A 14,736-nucleotide genomic window follows, 5' to 3' on the forward strand; every position below is an offset into this window, starting at 1 on the left:
GGCCGAGATAGAATCAGACTAAAAGGGACACTGACTCTCCCTCCCTGTTCCTCTGCCTAACAGATGTGAGGGATTCTCCTTCACTTCCCAGGTTAACAGCCCTAATTGGAGCCAACGGTGGTTAGTGTACCTCGGGACAGGGACTTTAAGGAATGTTCTCAAGCAGTTGCTGCTTCTGCCTCCCGCCCCCTGCCCACCATCCCCTCATGCTTCTGCACCAACGTGGGTGTGGTCCTATACCATCCTCAGTGTCTCAGGCACCACTGGTTCCTCCTCCCACCCTCCAAGTCAAAGGAGCAAAGTGCACTACCCTTTGGACCACCATTTCAGATATCTCCACTGGTGCCCCAAATGAAAATTGACAATGGGGAAAAACTGATTGACTTTTAGGCGGACGCAGGTGAAACATATTCAATGCTTAAACTTTTAAGTTTATTGCACCTGTCTTTAAACTTACCAGCAAAAGTCAAACAATCTCATGTTATCTATGTTGCAATTTGTTAATGATAATTAATTTTGTCTGTCTCAAAGTTTTCATGGGTAATTGTTAAGATAACTTTGAAGGTACTTGGAACCTGAAACTTTCCAAATAGAATGGGATGCTAAAGCTTTGAATATTGCATATAGATATGTGTTTTTTAACATCTTATTGCTGAGAAATCAAGGCTATTCGGACCTACTGGAAAACATGCTTTGTACTTAATTGGTTCACAAATTTACCATCTAAAAAAATTCTGATGTAAATACCTCTCAATTGGTTACTAAGTCCTCAATTGGAGACTAAGGTTTCCTAAGAGTTAAAATTCTACTAAATGTACTTAAGACTGATGAAAATAAAGAAAGCAACTCTGTATGTAGGGAAATAGGAGGTATATAAAAAAGATATAAAGAATGGAAATACAGTTTTGTTGAGGGTAAAAGAAAGTAATTTTGTCTTAAATGAGACTGGTTATTTGAAAAGAATTGGCTTTGGGACAAAATATGAAAGCAAAAGAAAGTTGTAGAAGGTTGAGATAAATGGAATTTTAAAAATACACTGATGTAAGGTTGAAATTCTGCTTTTCTCCCTGCTCAAATGACAATGTTTTGTTGGACTGTTGATCTGCTCTTGATAAGATGATGCAAACAAAGGTTTGTCTTCCAGGAAAACCAAAGTTTTAGGTTTCATCTTTATCAGGTCTTTGATTACTTAGTTAAAGCTTCTCAATGTTAAAGGAGCTAGGTTTTCGTAACAACTATATAATGCTATACATTCACCTTTAGGATCATTTATTGCCATCTTGGTTGAATAAATACAGTTTTAAGATTTTTAATGATCTGTAATCCTTTTTAGGATGTACTTATAACTTCCTAAGCTTTTAACAAGCTTCCAGGATTTAAATGGTAAATGAAGTCTTTTTGACCAATTAGACCCTTTTATTTGGGATGCTAAGTTCCTCGGAAAAGCACTGTCGTACAATAGTAAACCTTAGGTTGTATTGCACAGGTAAATGCTGTAACTGTCCAAATATATATGCAATTCCTAAAGTTTTAATGTTTTGGTATAAGGTAATCACTTAATATTCTGATTACCTGAAGTGTTATGTGTCACAGAAATAACCAAATTTCTTTGTCAATTGCATCATAGTGAACTCTCATCAGATCTTTAACAATGTCTATTTCTGAGATTTTGTCATTTAAAATTGTTCTTATTCTCTCACAAAAGGTGTTTCTTCTTCAAGGAGATTTGTAAAAAGGACTTTGGGGACAAATACGGGTATTCGACATCGCTAAGATTAATACTAAAATGGGTAAGAATTTCCAGAACTCAAAAGCTGCATTCAAATTGAACAAGAAATAGGAACATGGGATTAAATGAACTGAGGAAGATTATAGTTTTGTGATTCTTGTTGAAAATATTGCTGGTTCTCTAATGTTTGCTCTTCCAGATTAAGAAAACTCTCTCTTGAGATATCTATGATATACAGAAATGTCATAAAGTATTCATTTGTAAATGCTTCAGTTTACAAATTTTCTCTGTATATAACTCCTCTGAAATTCAAAAACTCAGTGAGTATTCTTTCTTTCGTGGCAATGACAATTGTTTGCATAAATTCAATAAGAATCTGTTCGTCTTGTAACAGGTCACCATTGGAAATACTGGTTATTTTACCAAGGCTTTGACTGGAATGTCATATTTGAGAGTGGCATTCATAGACTCAGATATGGCCAGACAGCTTTAAGGAACTAAGGTTGGCTTTATGAAACATGGAGCCATAAAGCCCCTTGGGAAGGTTGACCTGATACCTTGCTTACAGAGTTCCCAGCAGCCTCACCAGGTGAGTGAAGAAGGTTACTTCCTGGCAGGTGCAGGAACCTCAGGATATCTTGGGGACCTCATGAAGAGGAATTTGCCCAATTCTATAGGTATTGTAGGCCTGTCTGATGGCAAGTATTTGGCTTGGCTTCTGGCCTGGAGAGGCTACTAAAAGTTCAACCCAAGATTCCTTATGAAAGGTTCCAGCAAAGCAAACTTTAAAAGATCCTCATGATCAATCGCTATTCTTGCTGAGCTTGTGTAAATAATTAGGCCAGATTTGTTAAGACTGGATTTGTTCTACAAATGCATTGGTCTCCATTTGGCTATCTCTGGAGAGGGGGGATTTTTAGAGCAAAAAACTCTGTTTCAACAATGCACCATTATGGATGTTAAATTCTAGTTATGATTGCCTTTAAATGTTTGTTGTTTGCCTAGACAACTTGAGGTAAACTTCAGGAAATTGTCACAGTATTTCATGTATAGGCAATCTTCTGTGCTTGTTATTCTATGGGGATAATAAGACCCCATGAACGTATAATTATTTAAACAACTGGAAAACAGGATAGACCTCTAAATATGCAAACCCTATCTTCCCTAAACCTGATCTGACAGCTACCAGAAACCCGCCCCTTTTGAAGACTTGGAGGTGGACTTTACAGACATACAACCAAATAGAGGATTCAGTTTCAGGTATCACCCCATGGGTCCATTGCTCCAGAGCTGAGAAGGCCAACTCAGAGGAACCCTCAACCTGGCAAAGTGATCCAGATCCAGTCAACCCACTTTACTGACCCTCAAAAAGACACTGATCCCTGAGATCTCCAGCCCTGCTCTAGCCACACCCCGGAAGCTGGGTGGCCTGTGCACGGCAGAAGCCTGAGGAATCAACATGTGGACTGAGCCCAGGGGTTTGGATGCAACTCTGCCAGCCCTTGCCCCTCACTGGTGTCATAGCCCTGATCTTGCTTCTTACTGTTGGGCTGATAGAGACCGTACCAACAAGCTGGACATGGGACAAAAGATGAATGCTGGATCTCACACACCTCCTCTGGATGGGAGGATTATTAAGTATTGCCTGTATATTATGATAACCTCTCTCAACCTCACATCTGCCACTTACCCACTTTTGCCCCCAGGATTGTTGTATGACAATAAGGGGGTCAAGGGCATTTAGCACCTTCACCTCCCTCCACAAAGATTGCTACAAAGGAAAAACACCCACTCTCTGTCAGTTACCAAATGCCCCACGGACTAAGTACTGGACTGTAGAGATAACCCAAAATGTCAGGAACCCATATCACAAGGGCCTCCAGAGAGGGAAGCCAGCTTGCTACACTTACCTTCCTCAATGGGGGATCTCAAATGGGGGAGGGGGTGCAAGACAGGGCCCTTCAAAAAGTTATAAAGGATACCCAGGATAGGGTAATACAAGCCATAAGGGTGACCACTCCCCTGGCAGCCTACCAGGGTTTGAACCTGTCAGCCCTCAATCAAATGCTTACCAATTCCCCACTCCAGCATTGGGCCAACACTACTCTCCAAGTCCTCCAGAAAATAGATAATCACACCCAAACCTGCTGGATGTGCTTGCCCCTCAGCCGGAGGGCTTACTTAGCCACTTCTATCCCTTTGACCAGGGAAGCTCCTGAAAATCTCAAAACCAACACCTCTGTCTTAATTGGACCCCTGGCCACTGAGATACGTCTCACAAATGCCAACAATCTAATCTGTACAGTCCTTGAAGGTATGAATGGTACCTCTCTATGCGAAAGAAATATAACCTTAACGAGGAATACAACCCTATGTTCAACCCCTGGGGTATTCTATCTGTGTTCTAACTCGGCCTACCGATGCTTAGAAGCCAATTGGACTCAGATATGTTATTCCATCTTCCTAACCCCATAGATATCTGTATACACTGAAGATCAGCTCCTAATAGCTTTTAGCCCCAAGTCCTGGGCTAAACGGGCAGTTCTGCTACCCATTCTGATAGGAACAGGAATTGTGACAGGAATAGGAACCGGAATGGGGGCATAGGTTCATCCATAGGACTATTCCACAGACTATCTCAAGAGCTAAATGAAGACATGGAACAGGTGGCAGATTCTCTGGTAACCTTACAAAACCAAATAAACTCTCTGGCGGCAGTGACCCTTCAAAATAGGCAAGCCCTCGACCTCCTCACTTCAGAAAAAGAAGGGAATAGTTACAACTAAGGTTAAGAAACTGAAGGAAAGAATTCAACGTACACAACAGGAAAGTATCAATCAATAGAAAGGATGGGATCTCACAGATTGGGCATCCTGGCTTCCTACCCTAGTGGGGCCCCTCCTCTACATAATTTTACTTGTAAAAGTTTTTTTTTTTTTTTTTTTAAAGGCATCAAAGTGGGGAATGTTGGAGAAGTGAATAAATACTGCACCAAAAATGGCGGCTGAAGCTAAAACAAGCTCTGGTCTCTAGCTTAGAGACCCCTCCTCAGGATTCTTTTTCCTTTGTTTGCTGTGTGCGTGAAAACCCCCACAGATATGGAAGCTGACTACTAAAAATTACCCTCCCCACTTGCATTCGGCGCTCAGATCTTTGGAGAAACGGTCTCCTCTGAGCCCGCCGGTGTTAAATAAATCTCCGATCCACCAAGATCTCCAAGTCCCGCTTGGTTTTTCCGCCAGCGTACCAGCCTGGTTCCATAACATTTTAACTTCTGATGCCACCACCTACTCTAAGCCAGTGTCATCTCTCACGTGTATTATTCTAACAGTTTCTTACTGGTTTCCCTGCTTCCAGCCTTGCCCTGCTACAATGTATTCTTTCTTTTTTTTTTTTAATTTATTCTTAACATGGTAGTTACAATAATTCTTAAACTCTTAGGTCAATGTATGTACATTTTTGCTGAAATGTCTCCAATATATTTCCAGGAAACTCAGAGTAAAAGCCACAGTCTTGTTACAACCTACCCCACACATTCCTCTCCCCTGTCACTATTCCACTCTGGCTATACAGTCACCCTTGCTGGTCCCTGCACATGACAAGTAAGCCACTACTGCAGAGCCTCTGCACATGCTCTTCTCTCCTGCTGGAATGTTCCTGCCCCACACATCCAGACATCCACAACTCCTTCAGGTCTTTGCTCCAGTAAGACTCAGTGAGCACCCTCCATGCCCTGGCCACCCTATTTAGAATTACAACTGCTCATTGTTGCTTTATCTATACAACTTACCATAGAAGACCCATAATATACTTTACTTAACTGTTATTCCCTGTTTCCCCAAACAGAATGAATGCTCCAAAAGGTCTAGTACTTTTATCAGTTTTCTTTCATAGCTATCTCCCTAGTGCCTACAATGGTGCCTGGAAACACAGGAGACACTTAATAAATATTTGGTCAATCAATGAATGAATCTGTAGGATAAGGGCCGGGTCTAGCTTATATTTTACATTTCTAAGTTATAAACCAGAGAGACTGGAAATTCTACAATGAAGACAAAGATGCATACAGTTTTAGTCAGATATTTTCTTACCTTGGTATTAAGTCTTTTTTTCTTTTCTCTCATTTACAGAAAAGAAAATAAAATACATAAATTATACAGACTAGAATTCAACATAATTATTCCAGAGCCCCTGGACTGAAGCCCTATTTTCAAAATTACAGTTATACACACTACTTACTTTCACCATCACAGAAAATTTTTACCTATTGGGATATATTTATTTGCACACTATACCAGTTTCCTAAGAAATGAATAAAACATTCAATTATAATTTTTAAAAGAGAAAACAATTTACTAAGAACAAAGCTCAAGTTTTAGAAAAGTAGTGAATGAAGTTCAACTAAGTATCCTTCTTTTTTTGTTGTTAATCTTTCTCCAAACTAAAAAAAAAATCTTTTACATTAATTACTGCTGAAGGCTCAGATATTACTAAAAATAACCATTTATTTAAAGCTATTTTTGTAGGAAGAGAAGAAAGATATCAAAAGAGCTGACAGTATTTGTAGATAAGTACAATGTGAGCATTCTTTGAAGGGAAGCCTGTTTGCTTACCAGGCAGACAACATGTATCTGTCAGTCATAAGAATAAATACGACATTCAATTAAAATGAGCACTTCTTATTGTCATCAAATATATGAAATGAATGTACCCACTAGATCTAGGTATAAAAAACATCACTTCAGTTAACCAAAATTAAATTTTATTTTAAACCCGCATATATTATAATAAGGCTACCCCATAATTATTATGCTAAGGGAATCCCCCAACAAAACTAAATAAAGAGAAGTGGGGGTGAGAGGGAGAGAGGAGAAAAAGAATCCTTACTCTTTATTTTAAATGTTGAGATGTCAGTGTACTAAGCCTTTGAAGATTTCTTTGATATCTCTTCCTTCCCCAAGGAACTCATTACTTGTATTTCAGTGGAGACAGTGCTGACAGATACTAGCTCTCTTATTAAAGACTTCCCTTTTTGTGGGAACTGAATACACTGATCATACCATTTTCAAATTCAGTTAACAGGTATATTTTGGCACACTAATGATAAAGCTATTATATTCATTTCAAGTAAAGATCTCAATTATTTTGTAACTCTTAAGGTGGCTTGTATCTTTTACTACTTACCAAGTCCTAAAAGATCAACAGTGGGCTCTGCAGTTTTTTTAGGGCTGGTACTTTTTTTAGGCTCCAACTGCTGATCTTCTTTCTTCTGCAGCTTTAAAACAAATAATCAGATTTATGAATTTTTCTTAAATAAGTTGAACAAGCCTTTTAAGCCCCAATTAATTATGCATATTTTTGATATTGTGTAATGAAGTATATGAAGCACAGAGTAATGAAGCCCAGAGAATTTCTTATTGCATAAAAAAAGTAAGCATGATCACTGAGCCTGAAATGACAAACCTTACATATTAGGATCCCAAATAGTAAATATACACTTTCAATCTTAATGTAATTATTCTTAATCGTTCAAATCCTTTGTATGAAATTACACTTTAAAAACAATTTTTTTAATGTTCATTTTTGAGAGAGAGAGAGACACACAAAGCACGAGCAGGGCAGAGAGAGGGAGAGCGAGAGAGAGAGAGAGAGCAAGAGAGAGAGAGAGAGAGAGAGAGAGAGAGAGGCACGGAGACACAGAATTCAAAGCAGGCTCCAGGCTCAGAGCTGTCAGCACAGAGTCCCACATGGGGTTTGAACTCACGGACTGCGAGATCATGACCTGAGCCAAAGTCAGATGCTTAAACTGAGCCACCCAGGCGCCCCAAAATTACACCTTTTTGAAAAAGAATTGTGTTTCATATCATTTGCTAGCTACTGTTAGTGCACTCTGTTAGCAGATTCTGGACAGGCCTCAGAATCTTCATGAGCACACTGTTACTCCCCTCCTTCACAGTGCCGACATGTGAGACACCTCTGTACCAAGAAAAGCCTGATGAAATACTACCTGATATATTTTCTCCTGACTCTAAACTATCAGCTACATTTTATTTTTGGGACAGAGAGAGACAGAGCATGAACGGGGGAGGGGCAGAGAGAGAGGGAGACACAGAATCGGAAACAGGCTCCAGGCTCCGAGCCATCAGCCCAGAGCCCGACGCGGGGCTCGAACTCACGGACCGCGAGATCGTGACCTGGCTGAAGTCGGACGCTTAACCGACTGCGCCACCCAGGCGCCCCTATCAGCTACATTTTAAATGTAATGTTCTTCCAGTTCTCAGAAGCCGAAGTCAGTTACACTTTCTAAACTTTATCTTTCTCATTTACACAGAAATGTTGTGTAGGACAGACATATATCTACTACATTCTCAACTCAAAAGCCTCTTTTTCCACTTTTTTAAATGTAGATATAATTGGCATATAACATTATACTAGTTTCAGGTGCACAACATAAAATGATTCCATATTTGTATACATTATGAAATGATCACCATAGTAAATGTAGTTAACATCCAACACCATATACAGTTACAGAATTTTCTTTCTTAAGATGAAAACTTTTAAGACCTACTCTCTTGGCGACTTTCAAATAAATAATACGGTATTATTACTATAGTTACCATTCTGTACATTACACCCATAGGAATTATTTATTTTATAAGTGGAAGTTTGTACCTTTTAACCCTCTTCACCCATTTTGTCCACCTTCCACCCCCACCCCTGCCTCTGGCAACTACCCATCTGTTACATGATCTGTTCCAAGATCTGATCCAGGATCTTGTTTGTTTGTTTGTTTGTTTTAGATTCTACATATAAGTGAGATTACATGACAGGTGTTTTTCTCTGACTTATTTATTACACATAGCATAATGCCCTCAAGGTTCATCCAAATTATCACAAATGGCAAGATTTCATTCTATCTTTTGGCTGAATAATATTCCATTAAATATATAGCTTACCTCTCTTAAACCAAGAAAGTAAAACATTTATTCATTCACTCACATTTATTTCTCAAACTATCCCCATAAGATCATTTCTTCTGCAACTACCTAAAGAATTCATAACTTGTTCCATGAGTGCATTTTTGTTAGCTAGACAGATATATAATTTCTAAGAACATATATCTACACTTAACTTGTTTTTAGTCACTACTGTCTCTTCAGAATTATTTATTATATTATATACTTAAGTAACCTACCATCCCAAGTATCAATGCTTTAATAAGCTTCTCAAACACAGAATTATCAGCCTGTAATAATACATAATTCTCAGAGGTTTAACATAATCCATTTCACATTCTTTTTTATTTTTCCCTTCCAATATTGGTAAGACTTACCTTGTATACAGCAAAGTAATTTGAAAGAAAGCATAGTTTATAGTAACCAAGGAGGCAACTCCTTCCAACTAAATACTTAAACTGCTAGAACTTCCTTCCTTCCCTTTTTTTCTTCCTGGACAACTTACATTGAATGTATAAGCACTCAACACGTCAAGAAAACCTGAGGATTAAGTGGCCAGAAAGCACTCAAATTTCAAATACTCCCGAGTAGGTTCTAGCAGCTTCCTCATGTAGGTCTTCATTGATCTTCACTCATACCCCTCTGCCTGGAATACTCTAGATGTTGAGATATACATGTGTTATGCTTAGCAGGTACATAAAAATCTAATTCCTGATTTAACTTAAAATCAGAAAGCCTTAAAGTTGAAAATAAACTTAAATAATCTAGCCAAACTCATTCACTTTGCAGATTAATTGAGGTTCAGATATTACATGCCAAATAGGGAAAGAGTAGTAACTAAAGCTTATTTTTTGTCCCTCAATTTACAATTCTTTCTTTGATATATTTCCCTGAAACTTCTTCCCTGCAAAGAAGCATGGAATAAACCTGTGAGGGATTCCTTCCTATTTACTTTCTACATTCTAATAATGTGGCATTTTTTCAGGCCAAAATGACTTCTTTTTCGGTTAATGAGTTATTTTCCCACCAAATTAGAACTACCTTTTAAATTATTGCTGAGTATGGGGTGCCTGGGTAGTTCAGTAGGTTAAGCATCTGACTTCAGCTCAGGTCATGATCTCACAGTTTTGTGAGTTCAAGCCCCACATTTGGCTCTTGGCTGCAGGGCAGAGCCCACTTCAGATCCTCTGTCTCCCTCTCTCTCTGCCCTTCCCCTGCTTCTTACTCTCTCTCAAAAATAAACAAATGTTTTTAAAAAAGTTTTTAAAAAAATAACAAAAATTGCTGAGTATGCAATTACTCATTGTTTAGAAAGCAGGGAAAAGCCAAATCAAACAAAAAAGAGATCCTCTGGTAATCCTGACTCCCATCCTCAGAACTACTGAAAAAAGTTTGGAAAATATCTTTTCCTTCCAGATGTCACACATCTATATGTGTCCCAAGAATTTTCGTCTTTTGATTGCAATTGCATCATAATTTAAATGGGTGTTTATCAACCCATCTCCACAGAAAACTATATAATACTGAATATGTGTAGAGTTGTGCAGGGTAAAGAGAAACATAAAGATTAAGAATAAGGGGCATATCCTAAATACAGATTATAAAACTGCAGACGTGGCCCACTATTGGGTTTTGACACCAAATTTATGGATAACAACTAGAAGGGTTTTTTGGCATTTAAAAAGGTGAAACAGAAAACAAGAGTGCACTGTACACAGTAAAGTATTCATGAATTATTTTGTATATTTGTGCACACATGTGAACACACGCAGCCCGGACCATAATGTAACACGTATTTCTTACCAGAATCACGAGCTGAGAAACACTGCTCTAAATATCGTCTGCTCCTTTGCTCCTACAGCGGGTCAACCTATATGAGTAAGGAATGTCTACACCCTAAACCTTACCAACTACTCCAAACAGAAGTGGTTACTCCAGATGGATTTCAACAACTCTTACAGTTGGCATCTCATAGGTTGTCCCACAAGTTAAAAAGGCAAAAGGGTCGATCACTTTAAAAACTATCTTGTATAGGGCACCTGGGTGGCTCAGTCAGTTAACCGTCCAACTTCGACTCAGGTCATAATCTCATGGTTTGTGAGTTTGAGCCTTGCATTGGGCTCTGTGCTGACAGCTCAGAGCCTGGAGCCTGCTTTGGATTCTGTATCTCCCTCTCTCTCTGCCCCTCCCCTGCCCACGCTCTGTCTCTGTCTCTCAAAAACTAAATAAATGTTAAAAAAAAAAATTAGGGGTGCCGGGGTGGCTCAGTTGGTTGAGCATCTGACTTCCGCTCAGGTCATGATCTCGCGGTCCATGAGTTCGAGCCCCGTGTTGGGCTCTGTGCTGACAGCTTGGAGCCTGGAGCCTGCTTTCGATTCTGTGTCTCCCTCTCTCTCTGCCCCTACCCAAATCATGATCTGTCTCTCTCTCTGTCAAAAATAAACATTAAAAAAAAAATTTTTTTTAATTAAAAAAAACTATCTGGTATTTCTTCATCTTAAAATTATGCTGAAGCAGTATCATAAAACACTGATATGTGGCAGAAATAATTTGAGATCGCTCTTTTATATCTTCATAGTAATCCAACTACTGCCTTATATAGATTAGTGAGACCTACAAAGATTGAATGCAGATGATACTCTGTTCATAAATGTAAACTTAAGAAATTAACCTCATTTCTAAACTTAAAAAAAGGTGGGGGGTGCCTGGGTGGTTCAGTTGGTTAAGCATCCAACTCTTGGTTTTGGCTCAGGTCATGATCTCATGGTTCATGGGTTCAAGCCCCACATCAGGCTCCACACAGATGGCGAGGAGCCTGCTTGGGATTCTCTCTCTCCCTCTCTCTGCCCCTCCCTGCTTGTGCTCTCTCTTTCTCTCCCACTCTCAAATAAATAAACAACAGCAACAAAAAAGAAATTAACCTAATTTTTAAAATTTTGAAACCTATTAAGAGAAAATTCAAGGTTACACCAAAGTATCAATATCCATAGATAAGAAATCTTGCGCCCGGGGCACCTGGGTGGCTCAGTCGGTTAAGCGGCCGACTTTGGCTCAGGTCATGGTCTCGTGGTCCGTGAGTTTGAGCCCTGCGTCGGGCTCTGTGCTGACAGCTCAGAGCCTGGAGCCTGTTTCAGATTCTGTGTCTCCCTCTCTCTGACCCTCCCCCATTCATGTTCTGTCTCTCTCTGTCTCAAAAATAAATAAATGTTAAAAAAAAATAAAAAAGAAAAAAAGAAATCTTGAAATTATAGCCAGGATAATATTTAATTTTTTTTTAATGTTTGTTTATTTTTGAGAGAGAGACAGAGCACGGACAGGGGAGAAGCAGAGAGATAGGGAGCCACAGAATCAGAAGTAGGCTCCAGGCTCTGAGCTGTCAGCACAGAGCTTGACGTGGGGCTTGAATTCACAAACTGCGAGATCACAAGCTGAGCCGAAGTCAGATGCTTAACCAACTGAGCCACCCAGGCACCCATAGCCAGGATAATATTTAATCTTTCAGAGCTACATATCCATAAAAGATATTAATTTTATATTCAATGTCTCTGAGTGACTTTCTGAAAATAACTGAAAATTAATTCTCATTTATACTTATAATTATGTTTATAGATCTTTGTGTAAAATGATAGAAATAAAGTATTCATTTTCCTTGGATGAATTATAATATCTAAGAAATACAGACTTGAAGGACAAAAACATTTTTGCTTATATAGTGCTATTAAAAGGGTTTAAAAAAAACCTCTAAAAAATCCTCTAAATTATACAGTCCTCTAAAAGACTCAATCTTTTAAAAAACACAAACTAAAAATACCTAGGTCTTGCATTTTATTCCATGATAATGTATATTTAAGCCCAATAACATCACCAATAAATTGAGAGGCAAAGCCTATTTCAAGGAGGCCCTACTTATAGCCATGATTTAATATCATGTCCACTGCTACGGCTCCTTGACACACATTCTAAAAGCTGACAAGACACTCAGTTTTTGACTTTAGAGGAAGATTACAGAAGGCCTCAGACACTGAACTAGGAAGAGAGTGTCAAAATAATAAATGTCCTTTCTTCACCATAAAGCATAATCTAGCATTTCAAAAATGAAACATTTAAAATTATCAAGAACAAATCTCAAGAAGTAAGATAGGAAGTTAGGAATAGTTTTTTCCTTCTCCCTCATTACAACATCCACATTAACAAGGCAATGTGATGGCTTTTAGATAGCCAGGATTTATCAAGAAAGAAGCAAAAGCACCCTGTGTTTATCCTAAAAACACCAACTTCATTGCCACTCTGAAGTCTACTTAGGTTCTACAGCAAAACCTACTTTTCACTCTCTTTATATAAAATAATTTATATGTATATACATACATATGTATATCTATCTATCTCACCAGACTAATGTTAGAGAAGAACTATAAGTGGATTCCCAAAATGTATTCCATGTAAACATTTTGGTTAACAAACAGGTGTATAAATGATTATGCCTTCCTGACAATCTGTTCTAAAATGAAAAAAATCTTTAAGAATGTTATCTGATTTCTACCAGCTTTACAGTATAACACTATTTATACTAAACTTACATTTAACACTAAGTACTATTTATCAAGTATTTTCAGGTAACAAAGATAATAAATCTTAAACAAAAATATTAATACACAAATTATTAATTTGTCCTTTTGTTCTACAGCATACCAATTCTGTTGTACTTTGCAAAGAATAACAAGATGATATTATTTAAAATATTTGAAATGTAGCTATCATATAAAGCATGTAATTTCCTGAAGCCAAATTTTAGAAGATTTAAGAATAAAAATGCTATTGGGGCACCTGGGTAGCTCAGTTGGTTAAAGCATCCAACTTTTGATTTTGGCTCAGGTCATTATTTCTAGGCTCATGAGATCGAGTCCTGCCTCAGACTCTGCACTGATAGCACAAAGCCTGCTTGGGATTCTCTTTTTTTCTTTTTCAAAATAAATAAGCATTTAAAAAAAAAGAATAATAATGCTATTATCTTGTTAGGATTTGGGGGCAAGGATATAATAACGGGTGATAATAGTAAATCAAGACCTTGCCAACCCCCTTTTCCTTCATGTAACTGTCACTGCTTTGATTATTTCATGTTTACCTTAGACATATCAATCAGTATGTACAGAATCAATCCACTGTAAATTCTCCTGCTACTAAAAACATCACATATGGAATTTGCCTTTTAATAAGTGAGAAATGCAGTCAACTGTCAATGAATAAAATTAAGCAACTTATAATTTATTAAACAAAATTTTCTAACAAGCAAGAATACTGATCTACTTAGATAAAGAAATTTTATAAGTTCCTTAGACTCATATTAAGCAGATGTCTCATTCAAATGATCAAAACCTTTATTAGCAGAAGCTTCACCAGCCTATTTTTTTACAACTTATAACACTACTCCACAGGTTATAAATGCATAAAAAAAAAAAGACCTAATTTCCAACACTTACACTTACCACCTTTTTAAATAACAGAAATAACAGCTGGGCTCCTAGAAAGTGATTTACTATGCTTTAGCTGACCAATAATTTATCTATTAATGTAGATAATAGCATTAATACATATTGTAAGAATACGGAAGCTATACAATTTTCTAGGTTCTATAAGTAATTAAAAACTTTTCTTTAAAACTAACTACAACTCAAATTATGCCTTAACTAGTTTATCTATAATCAGTTTCCTTTTACATTTATAAAATCATACAAGCAGAAGGGACTAAAATATAGTATGTTCAACTCTCTCATTTTAAAGTTAAGGATATTAAAGTGATATGATTTGTCCAAAGACTCCATAGTCACCAGAGTGGCAGGGGCTAAAATCCTGATAGGGCTCCTTCCCCCATACCATGATGCCTTTTCCTTAATAATTTCTATGTATCACAAATTAGATTCAGAATTACCCAATGCTTATTGTACATGGATACTATTTTTCCAATGACACAAAGAGAAGCTACAAAGAAAGGAACCACAATCTAATAGAAGGGACAAGGCAAGTACACAAATAACTTCAACACAAGGTAGA

At 37.7% G+C, this 14,736-nt stretch overlaps 1 protein-coding gene across 5 annotated transcripts in view; it reads right to left on the bottom strand.

Annotated features, from left to right (window-relative positions):
• The window catches only part of SMAP1 (small ArfGAP 1), a 199,561-nt gene that overhangs the window by 25,460 nt on the left and 159,365 nt on the right, over positions 1 to 14,736 (bottom strand). For all 5 annotated transcript variants that reach the window (XM_019417678.2, XM_053904759.1, XM_019417676.2 and 2 more), the window contains one exon: positions 6,914 to 7,004. In XM_019417678.2, coding sequence (XP_019273223.2) covers positions 6,914 to 7,004 — 91 coding nt within the window. The remainder of the gene's footprint in view (positions 1 to 6,913; positions 7,005 to 14,736) is intronic.

The sequence above is a fragment of the Panthera pardus genome, unplaced genomic scaffold, assembly GCF_024362965.1.
Source record: "Panthera pardus isolate Hobbes unplaced genomic scaffold, ASM2436296v1 HiC_scaffold_17, whole genome shotgun sequence".
NCBI classification, from domain to species: Eukaryota; Metazoa; Chordata; class Mammalia; order Carnivora; family Felidae; genus Panthera; species Panthera pardus.